We start from the raw sequence: 15,553 nt of genomic DNA, 5'->3' as shown, positions 1-15,553 counted from the left end.
GAGACAAGTGAAAGAAGGGAGAAGTGACCATGTTCAAGTAAATCATAACAGAAAAATTTCCATACCTGGGAAATGTTCATAAAATAAACATTAAATGAAAGAACGCTCAAATTCTTCAATCTAAAATAGACCACTAATAAGAAAAATGATCAAAAACAAAGATATTACAGGCTGCTAGAGAAATGAAGAAATGACATATAAATGCAAGGTTATCAGACTTTTATTATAAATTCTAGGAGCAAGAAGAGATTGGAAGGAGGTATTTGTACTAAGGCATAATAATTGCCACTTAAAAATACTCTTCCCGGGAGTCAGGCAGTAGCGCAGCAGGTTAAGCACAGGTGGTATAAAGTGCAAGAACTTGTCTAAGGATCCTGATTCGAGCCCCCAGCTCCCCATCTGCAGGGAAGTTGCTTTACAAGCGGTGAAGCAGGTCTGCAGGTGTCTATCTTTCTCTCCCCCTCTCTGTCTTCCCCTTCTCTGTCCATTTATGTCTGTCATATCCAACAACAATGACATCAACAACATCAATAAAAAAACAAGGGCAAGAAAAGGGAATAAATAAATATATAAAAAATACTCTGCCCTGCAAAATTATGATTCAAAGAAACGGAAAAATAAATGTCTTCTTAAAAACACAAAAGCTAAAGGAATTTGTTACCATATATCCTACCTTACAAGAATTACTGAGAGGAGTCCCAGAATAAAAATACAGAAAAAAATTCTGAGCAAGATCAATATAAAATACAAGCAAAAAAATTACTATTGCTGGGAATGCAAATTGGTACAGTTATTATAGAAAACAATATGGAGGGGGCTGGGCGGTAGCACAGTGGGTTAAGCACATGTGGAGCCAAGCGCAAGGACCAGTATAAGGATCCTAGTATGAGTCCCTGGCTCCCCACCTGCACGGGAGTCACTTTACAGGCAGTGAAGCAGGTGTGCAGGTGTCTATCTTTCTCTCGCTCTCTCTCTGTCTTCCCCTCCTCTCTCCATTTCTCTCTGTCCTATCCAACAACAACAACAACAACACTAATAACAAAAATAGTAATAACCACAACAATGATAAAACAACAAGGGCAACAAAAGGGGAAAGAATGGCCTCAAGGAGTAGGGGATTTGTGGTACAGGCACTGAGCCCCAGCAATAACCCTACAGGAAAAAAAAAAGAAAACAATATGCAGAGACCTTAGACCTTAAACACATGAAAATGGAAATACCTTGTGATATAGCAATACTACTTACTCCTAAATATAAACCCAAAGGGCATAAAAACACGAATTTGAAGAAATATATGTTTTCCTATATTTTTAGCTGCATTGTTCACAATAGTCAAGAAACAGAAGTAAACTAAATGCCCACTAATAGATGACAAAATAAAGAAGTTATTGGATATATATTTATTAGAATAGCATTCTGCAATTAAAAATGATACTATATCCTTTGGGGGAAAATGAATGAAACTGGAGGTGATTATGCTTTGAGAAGTAAGTAAGAAGGTAAAAGATAACTACCTAATGGTTTCACTTATAAGTGAAACACAGGGAATTGAAACACATGAACCTGGAAAAAAAAGGAGTAGCCAAACTAAGCTGTTGTAATAACTATGGAGTTACTGAGGGAGAAGGCACAGGATTTTGGTGATTGGTACACATAAGTAATCTTTTTTTTTTAGATTTATTATTGGATAGAAACAGAAAGAAATTGAGAGAGGAGGGGGAGATAGAGAAGGAGAGAAACAGAGACACCTGCAGCCCTACTTCACCACTTGTGAAACTTTCCCCTGCAGGTGGGGACCAGGGGCTTGAAGCTGGGTCCTTGTGCACTTTAATGTGAGCACTTGGTTAAGTGCACCACCGCCTGCCCCCCCAGATAAGTAATCTTACAGTTTTGTAAACCATAACTAAATCATAATTAATACAAATATTAAATTAATTTAAAAGAAAAAAAGACCTAGTGATACAGGAAAAAATAAAGTATATACTAATTTCTTAAAGATAGAATATAAAATTATATACATATTTAAATATTCATCTACAGCTTCTATCATATTAGTTAGATATATGCACTTTAAAGAATAATGGTGGTGGGTCAGTGGTGGTGCATCTGGTTGAGTGCACATGTTACAATGTGCAAGGACCTGGGCTTGATCCTCCAGTTCCCACCTGCAGGGGGAAAGCTCTATGAGTGGTGAAGCAGTGTTGCAGGTATCTCTTTGTTTCTCTTCCTCTCTACCTCCCCATTCCTTCTTGATTTCTGGCTGTAATTATCCAACAAATAAATAAATCTATTAAAATTATTTTAAAAGTTATAAAAAAGAATGATGTGAGTTCATTGTCACTTGCTAATTAAATGTCTTTAGGCAAATTATTATTTATCAAGACATTTTTATTTGTTATTAATAGTAGTTTACAAGATTGTAAGATTACAGGATACAGTTCCAAACTGCACCTACCACCAAAGTTATTGATGTGTGTCCGCATCAATAACCACCATAGTTCTTTTTTTAATTGTTGTAGTTATTATTGTCGTCGTTGTAGGATAGGAAAGAGAGAAATGGAGAGAGGAGGGGAAGACAGAGAAGGAGAGAGAAAGATAGACACCTGCAGACCTGCTTCACCGCTTGTGAAGCAACCCCCGGCAGGTGGGGAGCCAGGGGCTCAAACCAGGATCCTTTGTCGGTCCTTGCGCTTTGCGCCATGTATGCTTAACCCGCTGCACTACCACCTGACTCCCACCACCACAGTTCTTACAAAGTCATAGAAAGTTTATTTGCTTTTGTTTCATTTTTAAAAAATATATATATTTATTTATTTTCCCTTTTTGTTGCCCTTGTTGTTTCAACATTGTTGTGGTTATTGATGTCGTAGTTGTTGGATAGGACACAGAGAAATGGAGGGAAGAGGGGAAGACAGAGAGGGAGAGAGGAAGACAGACATCCGTAGACCTGCTTCACCGCTTGTGAATAGACATCCCTGCAGGTAGGAAGCCGGGACTCGAACCGGGATCCTTCGCGGGTCCTTGTGCTTTGTGCCACATGTGCTTAACCTGCTGTGCCACAGCCGACTCCCTCATTTTTTATTTTCGCAAGTTCATGTTCATCAGTTCTTGTGCATCTGAATTTCACATATGAGTGAAAACATCTTGTAGTTGTTTTTCTTTTTTTTTTTGTAGTTGTTTTTCATCTCCTTACTTATTTCAGTAAGAAATATCACTTCCCGTTCCATCCATTTTTTAAAATTCTTTATTGAGGAATTAATGTTTTACATTCAACAGTAAATACAATAGTTTGTACATGCATAACATTCCCCAGTTTCCCATTTAACAATACAACCCCACTATGTCATTTATCATCCTTCATGGATCTGTATTCTCCCCACCCACCCACCCCAGAGTCTTTTACTTGGGTACAATACGCCAATTCCATTTCAGGTTCTACTTGTGTTTCCTTTTCTGACCTTGTTTTTCAACTTCTGCCTGAGAGTGAGATAATCCCATATTCAGCCTTCTGTTTCTGACTTATTTCACTCAACATGATTTTTTCAAGGTCCATCCAAGATCGGCTGAAAATGGTGAAGTCACCATTTTTTACGGCTGAGTAGTATTCCATTGTGTATATATACCAGGTTTTCGTTATTACAAATTGTGCTGCCAAGAACATATGTGTACACAGATCTTTTTGTATGGATGTGTTGAGTTCCTTAGGATATATCCCCAGGAGAGGAATTGCAGGATCGTAGGGTAGGTCCATTTCTAGCTTTCTGAGAGTTCTCCAGACTGTTCTCCACAGAGGTTGGACCAATTTACATTCCCACCAGCAGTTCAGGAGGGTTCCTTTGACCCCACACCCTCTCCAGCATTTGCTGCTGTTACCTTTTCTGATGTATGACATTCTCACAGGAGTGAAGTGATATCTCATTGTTGTCTTGATTTGCATTTCTCTGACAATCAGAGACTTGGAGCATTTTTTCATGTGTTTCTCAGCCTTTTGGATCTCTTCCGTGGTGAATATTCTGTCCAAGTCCTCCCCCCATTTTTGGATGGGGTTATTTGTTGTCTTGTTGTTGAGTCTGGCAAGCTCTTTATATATGTTGGTTATTAAACTCTTGTCTGATGTATGGCATGTAAAGATCTTCTCCCATTCTGTGAGGGGTCTCTTGGTTTGGGTAGTGGTTTCTTTTGCTGTGAAGAAGCTTTTTAATTTGATGTAGTCCCATTGGTTTATACTTGCTTTAGTCTTCTTTGTAATTGGATTCGTTTCATTGAAAATGTCTTTAAAATTTATGTGGAAAAAAGTTCTGCCAATATTTTCCTCTAAGTATTTGATAGTTTGTGGTCTAACATCCAAGTCCTTGATCCACTTGGAATTTACTTTTGTATTTGGTGAAATACAGTGGTTGAGTTTCATTCTTTTGCATGTTTCAACCCATTGTTTCTAACACCACTTGTTGAAGAGACTCTGCATTCCCCCATGTAATAGTCTGGGCCCCTTTGTCAAAGATTAGATGTCCATAGGTGTGGGGCTCATTTCTGAACTCTCAATTCTATTCCACTGGTCAGTGTGTCTATTCATGTTCCAGTACCAAGCACTTTTGATGACAATGGCCCTATAATACAGTTTGAGATCTGGGAGTGTGATGCCTCTGGTTCTGTTCTTTTTTCTCAAGATTTTTTTTGGCAATTCTAGGTCTTTTCTGGTTCCAGATAAACATTTGTAGCATTTGTTCTATTCTCCTAAAAATGTGCTTGGGATCTTGATGGGGATAGCATTAAATTTGTAGGTGGCTCTGGGTAATATATTCATTTTGATGATGTTAATTCTTCCAACCCATGAACATGGAATATCTTTCCACTTCTTTGTGTCTTTTTCAATTGCTTTGAGTAGTGACTCATAATTTTCAGTATACAAGTCTTTCACTTCTTTGGTTAGGTTTACTCCTAGATATTTTATTGTTTTTGTTGCTATAGTAAAAGGAATTGATTTCTGGATTTCAATTTCTTCTAACTTAGTGTTTGCATAAAGGAATGCCACTGACTTTTGAATGTTAATTTTGTAGCCTGACACCTTACTGTATTGCCTGATGATTTCCAAAAGCTTCTTGCTGGATTCCTTAGGTTTTTCCATGTATACTATCATGTCATCTGCAAATAAGGAGAGTTTGACTTCTTCTCTTCCAATCTCTATGCCTTTAATTCCTTGGTCCTGCCTGATTGCTATGGCAAGAACTTCCAACACTATGTTGAATAGTAATGGTGATAGTGGGCAGCCCTGTCTAGTACCTGATCTGAGGGGAAATGCTTCCAGTTTTTCACCATTGAGTATGATGTTGGCTGTAGGTTTGCTATATATAGACTCCACTATCTTCAGGAATTTTCCATCTATTCCCATTTTTTGTAGTGTTTTGACCATAAAGGGATGTTGTATTTTGTCAAAGGCTTTCTCTGCATCTATTGATATGACCATGTGGTTTTTGGTCTTGCTTTTGTTGATGTGGTGGATCATATTGATTGATTTACATATATTAAACCAACCTTGCATGCCTGGGATAAACTCCACTTGGTCATGATGAGCAATCTTTTTGATATACTGCTGTTTCCGGTTGGCTAGAATTTTGTTCAATATTTTTGCATCTATGTTCATCAGAGATATTGGTCTGTAGTTTTCTTTTTTGGTTATGCCCCTGTCTGCTTTTGGTATCAGGGTGATATTGGCTTCATAGAAGCTGGCAGGGAGTATTCCAGTGTCTTCAATCTTCTGGAAGACTTTTAAAAGTAGAGGTATTAGTTCTTCTTTGAAGGTTTTGTAGAATTCATTTGTAAAACCATCTGGTCCAGGACTTTTATTTTTGGGGAGATTTTTGATAACTGTTTCAATTTCAGTAGCTGTGATGGGCCTGTTCATGTTATCCACTTCCTCTTTACTTGGTTTTTGAAGTTGGTAGGTATCTAGGAAATCGTCCATTTCTTCCAGGTTCTCTAGCTTGGTGGCATATAGTTGTTCATAGAAGCCTCGCATGATATGTTGAATTTATGCAGTGTCTGCTGTGATATCTCCTCTTTCATTTACTATCCGATTTATTTGGGTCTTCTCCCTTTTTTGTTTTGTGAGTCTGGCTAAAGGTTTGTCGATTTTGTTTACTCTTTCGAAGAACCAACATTTACTTTCGTTGATCTTTTTTATGGTTTTCCTATACTCAATGTTATTTATTTCTGCCCTAACTTTAGTAATTTCTGTCCTTTTGGTTTCTTTAGGGTTCCTTTGTTGTTCTTCTAGGTCTTTAAGGTGTGCAATCAGGCTGTTTATTTGTGCTTTTTCTTGTTTCCTAATGTGTGCTTGTATAGCTATGAACTTCCCTCTTAGGACTGCTTTAACTGTGTCCCAAATAGTTTGATAGCTTGTGTCTTCATTTTCATTGAACTCTCGAAACATTTTGATTTCTTCCTTGATTTCCTCTTTGACCCACAAGTTGTTAAGAAGTATACTGTTGAGCTTCCACATTTTGGGACTGTTACTAATCTTTTGTTAATTGTTAAGTGTTAGTTTAATTCCACTGTGGTATGAGAAGATGCTTGGGATGATTTCAGTGCTCTTGAATTGGCTGATGCTGTCTTTGTGGCCTAACATATGGTCTACCCTTGAGAATGATCCATGTGGATTTGAGTAAAATGTGTATTCCAGTTTCTTGGGATGAATGACTCTGAAAATGTCCAATAGCTCTAGTTTATCTATCTCTTCATTTAGCTCCCTTATGTCTTTACTGATTTTCTGCCTGGATGATCTGTCAAGTTGAGAGAGTGGGGTGTTGAAGTCCCCTACTATGATTGTGTTACTGTTAATATATTGCTGTAGCTCTTTCAGTAGAAGTTTGATGTATTTAGATGGCTTCTCATTGGGTGCATAGATGTTAATAATTGTTAAGTCCTCTTGATTGATCCTCTGAGCATTAAGTAGTGTCCATTCCTATCTTTTTTAATCTTATCTATTTTAAAGTCTATCATGTCAGATATGAGAATAGCTGTTCCTGCCCTTTTTTGTGGGCCATTGGCTTGTATGATAGTTTCCCATCCTTTCACTTTAAGTCTGTGTTTGTCTTGTTGAGTTTGGTGGGTTTCTTATAGACAGCATATTGTTGGGTTGTGTTTTCTGATCCATCTTCCTACTCTGTGTCTTTTAATAGGTGAATTCAGGCCATTGACATTTATTGATACCAAAGATTGAAGATATTTTAACGCCATTCTTGTAGAGTTTTAGAGTGTTTTGATATATGTCCTATTTGTGGTGGTCTGGTTGTTTATAGGAGACCTTTCAGAACTTCTTTCAGGGCAGGCTTGGTGATGGTTGCTTCCTTCAACTGTTGCTTGTCTGAGAAGGTTTTGATGCCTCCCTCTAGTCTGAATGACAGTCTAGCAGGATATAGTATTCTTGGCTGAAAGCCTTTCTCATTGAGCACTTGATAGATATCTTGCCATTCTCTTCTGGCCTGTAGTGTTTGTATGGAGAAGTCTGCTGCTAATCTTATGGGTTTTCCTTTGTAAGTGACTCTTTGTTTTTCTCTTGCAGCCTTGAGGATCCTTTCTTTATCCTTATTCCTTTCCATTCTAAGTATGACATATCTTGGTGTCTTTAGGTCTGGGTTAATTCTGTTTGGGACCCTCTGGGCTTCTTGAATCTTTATGTCTTTGATGTTGTCTAGAGTAGAGAAGTTTTCATCTATTATGGCCTGGAAAATGCTTTCTTCCTCTCCTTCTCTTTCTTCCTCTGGTATGCCAATAATGCGTAGATTGTTTCTTTTGAAGTCATCCCATAGGACTCTGTTGTTGTTTTCAGCATCTCTTAATCTCTTTTTGAGATCTCTTACTTCTTTTTTATTTGTCTCTAACTCATCCTCGATCTTGCTAATTCTGTCTTCAGCCTCATAGATTCTATTCTCTCTTCCCTCTACTGTTTTCTGGAGTTCATCTATTTTGTTGCCTTGCTCTGATACTGTTTTAGCTTGTTCAACTAGTTGCCTTCTTAGCTCAGCGATTTCAGCTTTCACCTCTCTAATAACCATGAGATAATTAGTATTTTCTTCCATATTCTCATTTGTTGTTCCTGCATTTTGATTACAATTTTTTTCAAATTCTTTACTTACTCCTGTTATTATTACTCCTGTTATTATAATATTTTTATACTTTTTCCATACTTGGAAGCTCCTCTCTGCCCTGATACAGCTTTCGAGTGTTATTTCCAACCATGTCATCATCTCCCCAGATAATACCTTGGGTCTCCCTGCATGTTAGCTCTCAGACTCAGGCCAAAACTAGCAAGGAACATTCTAGGCTGCACTCATTTTAGGACCTGTCTTCCTCGAGTGGCAAAGTGTTTTGACCCAACCTCCCTTTGGAGAATGGGGCAGTCCTTACCAATATTGACCCACACTGAGGGAAAGGTCCTGTAGGGGCCCACAAGAAGGTCCACTATGTTGTTCCTAATGGAGATGACCAGTGACAATGGAGAGAGGGATCTGGGAAGACATTTATAAAAATCACTATTTTAAGTTGTTTTCACTTTTTTTCTGTTTCATTTTTTTTTCATGGGCCCCCTGGAATATCTTTTTTCAAAATGGAGACCCTCAAATCTTCATCTGCAATATTCTTGCCTTTAGGTTTATGATTAGTCAGCATTTTGTTCTGCTTAATAATTTAACTCTTTTTTAGCCACCAGGTTCCAGATGCTACCATGATGCCAGCCTGACTTCCTGGGGCAGATGATTCTACCAATGTACCCTGGATCCCCACCTCTTCAGAGCCCTGACCCACTAGGGAAAGATATAAACAGGCTGGGAGTATGGATCAATCTGCCAAGCCAACACCCATGTCTGGCAGAGAAGTAATTACAGAAGCCAGGCCTCCCACCTTCTGCACCCCATAATGATCCTGGGTCCATGCTCCCAGAGGGATAAAGAATAGGAAAGCTTCTAATGGAGGGGATGGGTTACAGAACTCTGGTGGTGGGAATTTTACCCCTCTTATGCTGCGGTCTTGTAGATCATTATTAAATAAGTAATAAAAATAAATAAAATAAAATAAAAAATACCCCCGTCTTTCTAGAGTTCACCAATTATTATCTGACATTCATACCAGAAAAATATATTTTTTCTTTTTTAAAAATTATTTATTTATTTATTATTGGATAGAGACAGAGAGAAATTGAGATAGAGAGGGCAAGATATAGAGAGACACCTCTGCTTCACCACTTGTGAGACACCTGTAGCCTTGCTTCACCACCTGCTTCACACTTCCCTACAGGTGGGGACCAGGGGTTTGAACCTGGGTTCTTGTACACTATAATCGTGTGCATAACCAGGTGCAAGGCCCTGAGAAAATATTTTTTACAAGACTATTACTGTCACAGGCATACAGTTTCACATGTCTCCCACATAACTGCCAGAACATCTAACCCAATACTTAATTTCCACCTCTCCCTGACTCTTTTTCACTGTCCTTCTGTCTTCCCCATTTTGAATGAAGAATTCTGAAGTACTCTATACCACTCTGTAAACCTCTATGCTTCTGTAAGATTTTTTTCCCCATCAGTATTATCACTTGAGCTTGGTGTCTGCATGAACTTAATTGCCACTGTTTTTCTTTTACAAACCCAGGTACTGCTCAGCTCTGGCTTATGGTGTACCTGAAGACTGAACCACGGAACTGGCATGGATGTCTTTCTGCATAATGATTATTCTATCTGCCCAGCTCTGTCTTTTTTTTTTTTAATAGAGGGTGAGAGATAGAAAGAAATAGGAAGAGAAGTATAGATACCTTCAGCACTGCTCCACTGCTCATGCAGCTTTCTCCTTATAGGTAGGGAGCAGGGACCGAACCGAGTCCTTGTGCATGATAATGCATGTGTTCTACAGAGTGAGGCAATACCCAGTCCCCTCCACAGGCATTTTGAGCCAACTCATATTTATACACTGACCTGAAGGACAGTAAGTTGGAATTTGGTTCCCTTTTCTGGTCGAGGACAAGATGTTCTTCTCTGTTTGATCCGATCTTGTTTGCCATTTCCATTTGGGTTATCAGTCACATTGGTGTTTTCCTTCACAGTTGTTATATCATGATTCAAACTAGGAATAGAAAAGTAACTCCTATTAAATTCTCCAGAGTAGTTGTTATTATGTGATTCTCAATATTCAATACTTAATCCAAATCAAAATTAACACTTAGCATTCTTTTTCTATTTTGTAATTATTATGTTTTACCAAAGCACTTAGCTCTGGCTGATTGTGGTTGGGGTGATTGAACCTGGGATTTTGGAGCCTCAGACATGAGAATCTGTTTGCATAACCATTATGCTATCTTCTCGCCCAACAGCTAACATTCTTACTGGTGAGCTATCTCCTGGCTCCCAAGAAAGATACTGTACAAATTAATTTTATGTAAAATTCTTTATGGGGGCCAGGTGGTGGTGCACCGGGCTGAACGCACATGTTACAATGCAGACCCAGGTTCAAGCCCCAGGTCCACACTTGGAGGGAAGAGGCTTCTTGAGTGGAGAAGCAGGTTTGCAGGTGTCTGTCTCTTTCCCTCTCTATCACACCCTTCCTTCTGTTTCTGGCTGTCTCTATCTAATAAATAGATAAATATAATAATAAAAAAATAAAATTCTTTATGATGTACATATGGGAAATAATTTGCATAAATTGAACATCTTGTTATATAAAAAAGACATAAGAGTCTAACCAATAGGGTTATATCATTTGAATTTAAGGTTTACACAAGATGGCAGAATTTAAATCTCAATGTTCTTCCTTTAAGTAAAACTAAAAAAAAAAAAAAGGAAACAATACAGTTAGATAATCACAGAAAAGTAATGAAGGGTGAAAAGATGAATACAGATTGGCTAGGAATCCCAGAACTTGAAAGAAAATACTGTAGTTTGGTATCTCTGAATCAACCAGTGTGACAAAATTTGAAGATCATCACCAAGATCTGATCCTAGCATCTCATTATCCAGTTCTGAATCCCAGCCCCCAAATAAAGGCAACCATGCTCAATGTGACCCCCGGCCCAGATTCAGGTAGGGCACACCACTAGGAGAATATAACTTGGAGTGCTGACCTGGATCAGCAGGAATAAAGAAGTACTTGCCAAACTTGGTCCCTACGTGGGTTCGAGTGGTGAGAGCTGAATCAGACAACTCAGAATAGTGCTGTAAAAGCTCTGAAAATTATGCTGTCATTACAATCACACACCATAAAAGCAGACCAGGTGGCTAAGAAAAAGATATCCAGAAGAAAAAAAAATCCTACTTGGAGCTTGAACAAATCATGTTAAGTGAGATCAGCCAGAAAAAGAAGGAAGAATATGGGATGATCTCACATAGACAGAAGTTGACAAATAAGGACAGAAGGGAAAACACAAAGCAGAAATTGGATTGGAGTTGGTATACTGCACCAAAGCAAAAGATTCTGGGGTGGGGGAGAAGGTTCAGGTCCTGAAGCATAATGGCAGAGGAGGACCTAATGAGGGTTGAATTGTTACATGGAAAACTGGGAAATGTTACACATAAAATACAATGTTACATAAAATACAAACTACTGTATTTTACTGTTGACTGTAAACCATTAGTCCCCCAATAAAGAAATTTTTTAAAAAAATCCTGCCATACTGAAGCCAGGAAAATGACATACTAATTGTGAAAAGATAATTAGTCAAAGATGCCAATGCTAAAATGAATTAAATGTTGGAATTATCTCAAATAATACTAAAATAAAGTGGAAAATTATGAGGATATAGTATAGAGACAATATATCAAACATTCATGCATTAGGTACAGAGATCCCAGGTTTGGTATCTGGCACTACCATATGTTAGAGCTGAGCAGTGATTATTAAAGTAAACACACCTTTTTTGAAGACAAAAATCTCACAAGAACTAAAAGCAAAATTACTTAAGTAATGAAGGATAATCAGGAATTAAAAACCAATGGAATGCATACAGTATCAGAATAAGAAGTGCAAAAGAAAGTGCACTTGAAGATAAAACAGAAATATACCCAATCTGAACAATAGAGAAAAACATTATTGTGGGACTATAAAATTATAACATAATATATCTAGTTGCAGTTTATTTAAGTCAGCTGCTATTTTGCTCTAAATTACATTATTTTCATTTTTTACCCCTTTAAAGGTTTTCTTTAAAACAGATTATAAAAATTAGAAGAAATAATTAATAACTGTATAGTGCATATAATCCTTACTAACAAAAAAGTACAAATAATACTATTTTATTTAGTACACACAAATAAAAGAACAAAGAAACAAATTTCTCTAGTCATAACACACCAATCATCTAGTTAATGCAAATATTTCAATATATCCTTATAGTTTTAAGGTATTAATTTGAAATTCTCACCTTCTACCTAACTCTGGCTTTGGAACAGTTGATTGCTGTTCACCTCCAATAGGCTTGGATACAGGCTGTAATTAGTACAGAGATGAAACTTGTTATAACAATAATATTTAAGCTAAGAATATAATTTTCAGCTATTTAAAAAACATGATTTTTACATTTCACTTTTTGGATTCCTCACAAGCATATTTACACCTATTATTGATACTACTATCAATTATCAAGAAAAATAGAGCATAGTAGTATTCTTATTCATGAATATTTTTCATGAAAATTATAGTAATGATATGTAGCTTTACTTTTCAACATTGAATAGTGTTATTTATTTATTTATTTATAAAATGGAAATATTGGAAAAAACCATGGGATAAGAGGGGTACAATTCCATATAATTTCCACGACCAGAACTCCATATCCAATCCCTTTCCTTGAAAGCTTTCCTATTCTTTGTCCTTCTGGGAGTATTAATAGTGATATCAATGATTTAAATCATTGTTTTGTCTCTCTCTTTTTTTTTCTTCTTCTTCCTCTCACTTTTTTTTCACTAAACTGACATCTAAACTGATGAAGTGAAGTATCCAGTAGCTGTAATATTACCTTTTATGAGAAGAGTGTAAGGTCTCAGTGATAACTCTGTTGGAAAAACATTTCATTTCCTTTGCTTTAATTTGGAAACACAGTCAAAAGTCTAGGGAAAAAATATCTAGGGAGTTGGGTGGTAGTGCAGTGGGTTAAGCGCACATGGCGTGAAGCACAAGGACCGGAATAAGAATCCCGGTTCGAGCCCCCTGCTCTCCACCTGCAGGGGTGTCACTTCACAAGCAATGAAGCAGGTCTGCAGGTGTCTCTCTTTCTCTCCCCCTCTGTCTTCCCCTCCTCTCTCCAATTCTCTTTGTCCTATCCAACAACGATGACAACAACAAAAGCAACAATAATTACAATAATAAAAAATAAAACAAGGGCAACAAAAGGGAAATAAATAAATAAAATTTAAAAAATCTAGCAATTCTATTTCTAGAAACGTATCAAGGGACCGGGTGGTGCCGCACTTGGTTGAGTGCACATGTTACAACGTGCAAGGACCTGGATTCAAGCCCCCAGTCCCCACCTGCAGGGGGAAAACTTTGTGAGTGGTGAAGTAGTGTCACAGGTGTCTCTCTCCACCTCTATCACCCCCTTCCCTCTTGATTTCTGGCTATCTCTATCCAGTAAGTAAATAAAGAGAATAAAACAAAAATAGAAAAAAACAGTGTATCCCAAGGACATAACTAGGAGTGTATTCAAATATTCAGTTAGAGAATTTTCATTACAGAGAAGGGAAAGAGTATTATAGTTATGCAAAGTGACTTTCACACCTGAGGTTCCTAAGCGCCAGATTCAATCCTCAGCACCACCATAAGGCAGAGCTAAGTAAGGCTCTGGCATATATTAATTAGTTAATTAAGAAAAATGTGAATTATCAGGTCTCAAATCTAGTAAATTCAGATACAGCTCTTATTTAATATACAATGCTGCAGTAAGAAGAAGAAGAATGCTGCAGTACTTTCATTTTACAAAAGTGAAAATAAAGCAATTTGTCAAATGTGAAAGTTATCAGGAATAATATCTATTTATAAATGTTAGTGTTGAAACCAATACTTATATTTTTAAATAGATCTTAATTTGAATCTATCATATACACAGACAGATTAACCAACAATAACCCCGTTAATAATTACAGGTTGTTATAAAATATATCTCCAGGTTACTATCACAGCAAGTATATTGTTTCTCTTTAATTAATACATAGGATTTGCCTCCAGATTTATACATTAAGATACTGTATCATTGCTCCATCCTTCTGGACATCAATATAATTCTACCTTAAAATGTTTTAATACAAACATTTGTTAGTTGAATATGTATTATTGATTCTTGCATGTATAAAACTGAAGCCTCTTTGCCAAAACATTTGCTCTTAACAGTCTAAAGTGTAATCAAAGACCTAATTATCAAATCCATATTTTGAATGCCTACAGGGAACAGTGGAGCTGTGTAGGCACTGAGCCCCATAACCTTGCCATACCTTGGTGGCAAAAAGTGAAAAAAAAATGCAAAGATGGAAATACCCACCGTGGCCATCATTAAGAGAAGTATAGCTAAATATGCTGTCTTATTAATGTGAAATATGAGCAATTAAATAAAATCAAGTAAATAACACAGACATATTTCCAGGGCATACAACTGAGCAAAAACAGTACAAAGTGAGAGTATGATAGGATCTTTACTATGTAATTTAAAAACAACTAAAACCAAGCTAAAAGCAGAATTATCTACAGTGTAAAGGTACACATCTGTGTATGTAACTACACTGAACAAGATCTGAAAGGTTATATATCAAACTGATAACAGAATGGACAAGGAAATGAGGATATATATATATATATATATATATATATATTATTTATTTATTTATTTATCACAGCACTGCTCAGCTCTGGTTTATGGTGGTGTGGGGGATTAAACCTGGGACTTTGGAGCCTCAGGCATGACAGTCTCTTTGCATAACCATTATTCTACTCCTGCCCCATACAAACACTATTTTGAGTAGGAATTTAATTGAATATAGAATGCTGAGTTTTCCAAAAGCTGAAAATGAAACTATCTAAACAGATGTTTCATTAAACCACAATTCCATCAGAAAAGAAAGAATTCTTTACCACTAAAATTATTAATTCACTAGTACTAACTAATCACACAACAGGCAGTAAGGAATGCTGACCTTAGCAATAAAAACCAGAATCAGTGCTTTTCTAAATTGTTTAGAAACATAGTATTAGCTATAGTAGGCAGATATCTCAAGATTCACTTCCTCTTTTCTATTTAGCTTAGTCCATTGCTACATGGAGAAATAAGATGAGGAACTAAGAAACAGGTTAAACACACAAATTATAATATGTGCTTATGAGAGGGAAAACGGTGTGAACTGTGAAGCAGTGCTGCAGGTATCTCTATTTCTCTTTCCCTCTCTATCTTCCCCTTCTCTCTCAATTTATTTGTTTCTATCAAATAAATAAGTAAATAAACATTTTTAAATTACTGAATGAACATATATAAAAGGATAGGAAGCCCAACCAGAGGAAAAGAATTGTACTCCAGAGGCAAACTGCCAGCA

The 15,553-nt window shown here is 36.9% G+C and overlaps 1 protein-coding gene across 2 annotated transcripts in view; it reads right to left on the bottom strand.

Moving 5' to 3' along the window:
• WNK3 (WNK lysine deficient protein kinase 3) overlaps positions 1-15,553 on the bottom strand; it is a 171,804-nt gene that overhangs the window by 77,902 nt on the left and 78,349 nt on the right. For both annotated transcript variants that reach the window (XM_060183423.1, XM_060183424.1), the window contains exons 10-11: positions 12,403-12,467; positions 9,965-10,112 (exon numbers count right to left, since the gene is read on the bottom strand). In XM_060183423.1, coding sequence (XP_060039406.1) covers positions 9,965-10,112; positions 12,403-12,467 — 213 coding nt within the window. The remainder of the gene's footprint in view (positions 1-9,964; positions 10,113-12,402; positions 12,468-15,553) is intronic.

This window comes from Erinaceus europaeus, chromosome X (genome assembly GCF_950295315.1).
Source record: "Erinaceus europaeus chromosome X, mEriEur2.1, whole genome shotgun sequence".
Lineage (NCBI taxonomy): Eukaryota > Metazoa > Chordata > Mammalia > Eulipotyphla > Erinaceidae > Erinaceus > Erinaceus europaeus.
This window is presented reverse-complemented; position numbering and strand designations above follow the sequence as displayed.